The following is a 2,958-nucleotide window of genomic DNA, read 5'->3' as shown; positions in this document are numbered from 1 at the left end:
GCTGCAAGTTTATTCTTTCTCTCTTTATTGTTGTTTCCAGGCATGCTCACTGTCACTCTGGCTCGGCATAGATCCAAGCCTCGCGCCTACATTGGATGTATGAAGTCTGGACCTGTCCTGGCTCAAAAGTAAGAGCTCTGTTACCGTGAATGCTAAGCTCCAAGTTTGTGATTATTCAGAGGAGTGAAGTATCACGAACCCGAGTATTGGAAATTCGGCGAAGACGGCAATCGGTACTTTAGGCACGCCACTGGCCAAGTTTATGCGATTTCCAGGGACTTGGCAACGTACATCTCCATAAACCAGTACGTATAGTCCTTACCAAGTTTTAGTTTCTAATCTAGAAAGCTTCTTTCTTTTCCAGGCCTATTTTGCATAAGTATGCGAACGAGGATGTTTCTCTGGGCTCCTGGTTCATAGGCCTGGACGTGGATCATATTGACGATCGTAGTTTTTGTTGTGGAACTCCTCCAGGTACTAGTCAAAGTTCTTGCCATTGTTTTACGCTGTCCTATAATTCTTTTCTGGACAGATTGTGAGTGGAAAGCTCAAGCAGGGAGTGTTTGTGTTGGATCTTTCGATTGGACGTGTAGCGGGATTTGTAGATCAGTCGAGAGGCTCGGCTTTGTTCATCAGCGCTGCGGAGAGGGGGATAGTGCTGTGTGGAACGCAGTTTTATAGCGATGGAAGAAGAAGATTGATATCGTGCTGTAGAATCCATAGGGCCGGCAAAGTTTTGTAACATATCACCGCATTAATTTCTAGGAAATAACAAAGCTGACGGTGCTTTTACTTGCAAAAATCTCGAGAGAGCTTTTGAGCAGCATGAAGATTCGATTGACCACGAGGAGGTGGCGTTCCCGCAATGTTGGAAAAAGATTTGCTCCCCCTGGTATGAAAACAAAAGGATCCAACCCAAACCATTCAATGCTTGGTCTTCTTCTTGGTCAGTGAGAGGCTCCCGTGTTTTGCAAAAGAAATTAAAACAGAGAAACTTGTGACATGTGAAACGCGCAGGGTAAACTACACCGAGAGAGTTTATTAGACAATTAGAACGACAACGTTGCAAAAAGATATGAGCGAAACAATTAGCTTATGTATATAAAGCCTATACTTAGAATCAAATTCAATAAATACAAGTTCAAATAAAAATTAAAGCATATTTAAAATATCCTAGTGAGAGCAAGCTTTGGAGAAACCATGTCAGAAACAACATTCATGAAGCTACTTACTCTCATGCTGCTGCTCTCTTCGACCTACTACAGCAGAGTCCTGGACGACTTCTTGCGCAGAAGCACTGTCACAACAGGAAGCCCTTGGAGATCACCTGAAGGAACCTTTGGATTTGGATTCGTAATGCCTGAGTCTTCAAGCACCCGGAACTTCAATCTCGCGATCTGGTATGACATAGATCCGAAGAAGACTGTCGTCTGGATGGCAATGGCAAACGGGCAGCTTGTCCAGGTGAGTGAAAATGCCAAGCTTGAGTTGAAAGCCGAGGGAGGACTTTCCGTCACTGATGGCAGCAGCTCCGCCCCCTTGTGGCAAACCAATCCCGGACAGTGTTGTGCTGAAAGTGCTTCGCTGCTCGAGAACGGGAACTTAGTTGTCCTTGGAAAAGACAAGAAAGTTGCATGGCAGAGCTTCGACTCCCCAACGAACAACCTTTTGCCCGAGCAGCAGCTCCGCACACAAGGAAATCCGTCCTTGGGATACGCGGGGTTGATTTCCCAGTCTGGAGCATGCTTGTTCTCAACAGTGGTCAGGTGCTGCTCAAGAACTTAAAGCTGGAGATCCCGCAAAAGTACTGGTCTATTGCAAATCCGACACTGAAGTCCACCATGACTTGCCTGGATGACGAAACCGGAGAGCACGTCTCGAACAACAACGCTTGCCAGCCTGATCGTTCTCTCAAGTTCCCGGCCGTCTTGAACTTGAGCTCTCAAGGGGTCCTTTCCTTTTACGACGCAACTGGAAAGAGCTGGGTACGAGGATCAACGAGTTCACAAGACTACGCGCTTGACTATGACGATGCGAATGTGTTGAGGAGACTTACGCTGGACGACGATGGCAATCTCAGGATCTACAGCTTCGGCCCGAAGAACAAGAGTGGCTCCTGGAGCGTCGTCTGGCAAGCCGTCATGCTCGAGTGCGACATCTTTGGAACATGTGGACCTTTCGCTCTCTGCACCTACAGGCCCATAAGAACTTGGAGCTGTCCTCCTGGATTTCACTGAGTTGATCCAAACGACGAATCGAAGGGGTGTGACTACGACATACCTCTGGGAGCTTGTCAAAACTCCCTGATCTCGGTGAAGCTCGTCCAGGTGAATCGAGCAGACTACTACTTCAACGATTACAACTTCGACTGGACCATCAAGTTGCTCGTGAAGTGCAAGGACACCTGCATGCAAGACTGTAAGTGCCTGGCAACCGCATACAAGTACGACGGCACGGGCTTGTGCTTCCTCAAAGGCAACTCCAACAAACTCTACAATGGTAAGCAGATCTTGAACGAGATGAACATGGTGTTTATGAAGTTGTCAACCTGGACACATCTGCAGCCGACGACCAGCACGATCCCTTCCTCGTGGATGCAAACGCCACGGACCAAGTCATGCCAAAGATAAACACATGGACAGTTGACCTCTTGCGGGTCGTAAACACATGTTTATGACAAGAAATGGGAGGAGATGACAGCAGAGATTGAGGGGCTCCTGACCAAGCTCACGTATTGGATGCTATGGACAACTTCTGCAACGAGTTAGGCTTGGGAGGATTTGGGAGCGTGTATAGAGGAAACATGGCCATGAAGAACATCACCACCTATGAACCAGGCCAAGAGGGGGGATGGGTAGTTTTTGAGTTGAGTTAAGTCAATGAAAGTCAAAATAAGTCAATACAATCCCTTAACTAACAAAAATTTAATGGCATTATTTTTAGTTTGTTCTGAACCAA

The 2,958-nt window shown here is 47.0% G+C and overlaps 2 protein-coding genes across 2 annotated transcripts in view; both read left to right on the top strand.

The window, feature by feature from the left end:
• The window catches only part of LOC112344390 (probable beta-1,3-galactosyltransferase 2), a 2,039-nt gene extending 1,358 nt beyond the window's left edge, over positions 1 to 681 (top strand). The window contains exons 7-10 of the mRNA XM_024669037.1: positions 9 to 128; positions 180 to 305; positions 365 to 474; positions 533 to 681. Coding sequence (XP_024524805.1) covers positions 9 to 128; positions 180 to 305; positions 365 to 474; positions 533 to 681 — 505 coding nt within the window. The remainder of the gene's footprint in view (positions 1 to 8; positions 129 to 179; positions 306 to 364; positions 475 to 532) is intronic.
• Positions 682 to 1,200: 519 nt separating this feature from the next.
• On the top strand, positions 1,201 to 1,785 carry LOC9654078 (G-type lectin S-receptor-like serine/threonine-protein kinase LECRK1). Its single transcript, XM_024669036.1, has one exon. It carries the CDS (start codon positions 1,201 to 1,203, stop codon positions 1,783 to 1,785), a length of 585 nt encoding a protein of 194 aa, XP_024524804.1.
• The last annotated feature ends 1,173 nt before the right edge of the window (positions 1,786 to 2,958 follow it).

Source organism: Selaginella moellendorffii, unplaced genomic scaffold (assembly GCF_000143415.4).
Source record: "Selaginella moellendorffii unplaced genomic scaffold, v1.0 SELMOscaffold_4, whole genome shotgun sequence".
In the NCBI taxonomy this organism is placed as follows: domain Eukaryota; kingdom Viridiplantae; phylum Streptophyta; class Lycopodiopsida; order Selaginellales; family Selaginellaceae; genus Selaginella; species Selaginella moellendorffii.
This window is presented reverse-complemented; position numbering and strand designations above follow the sequence as displayed.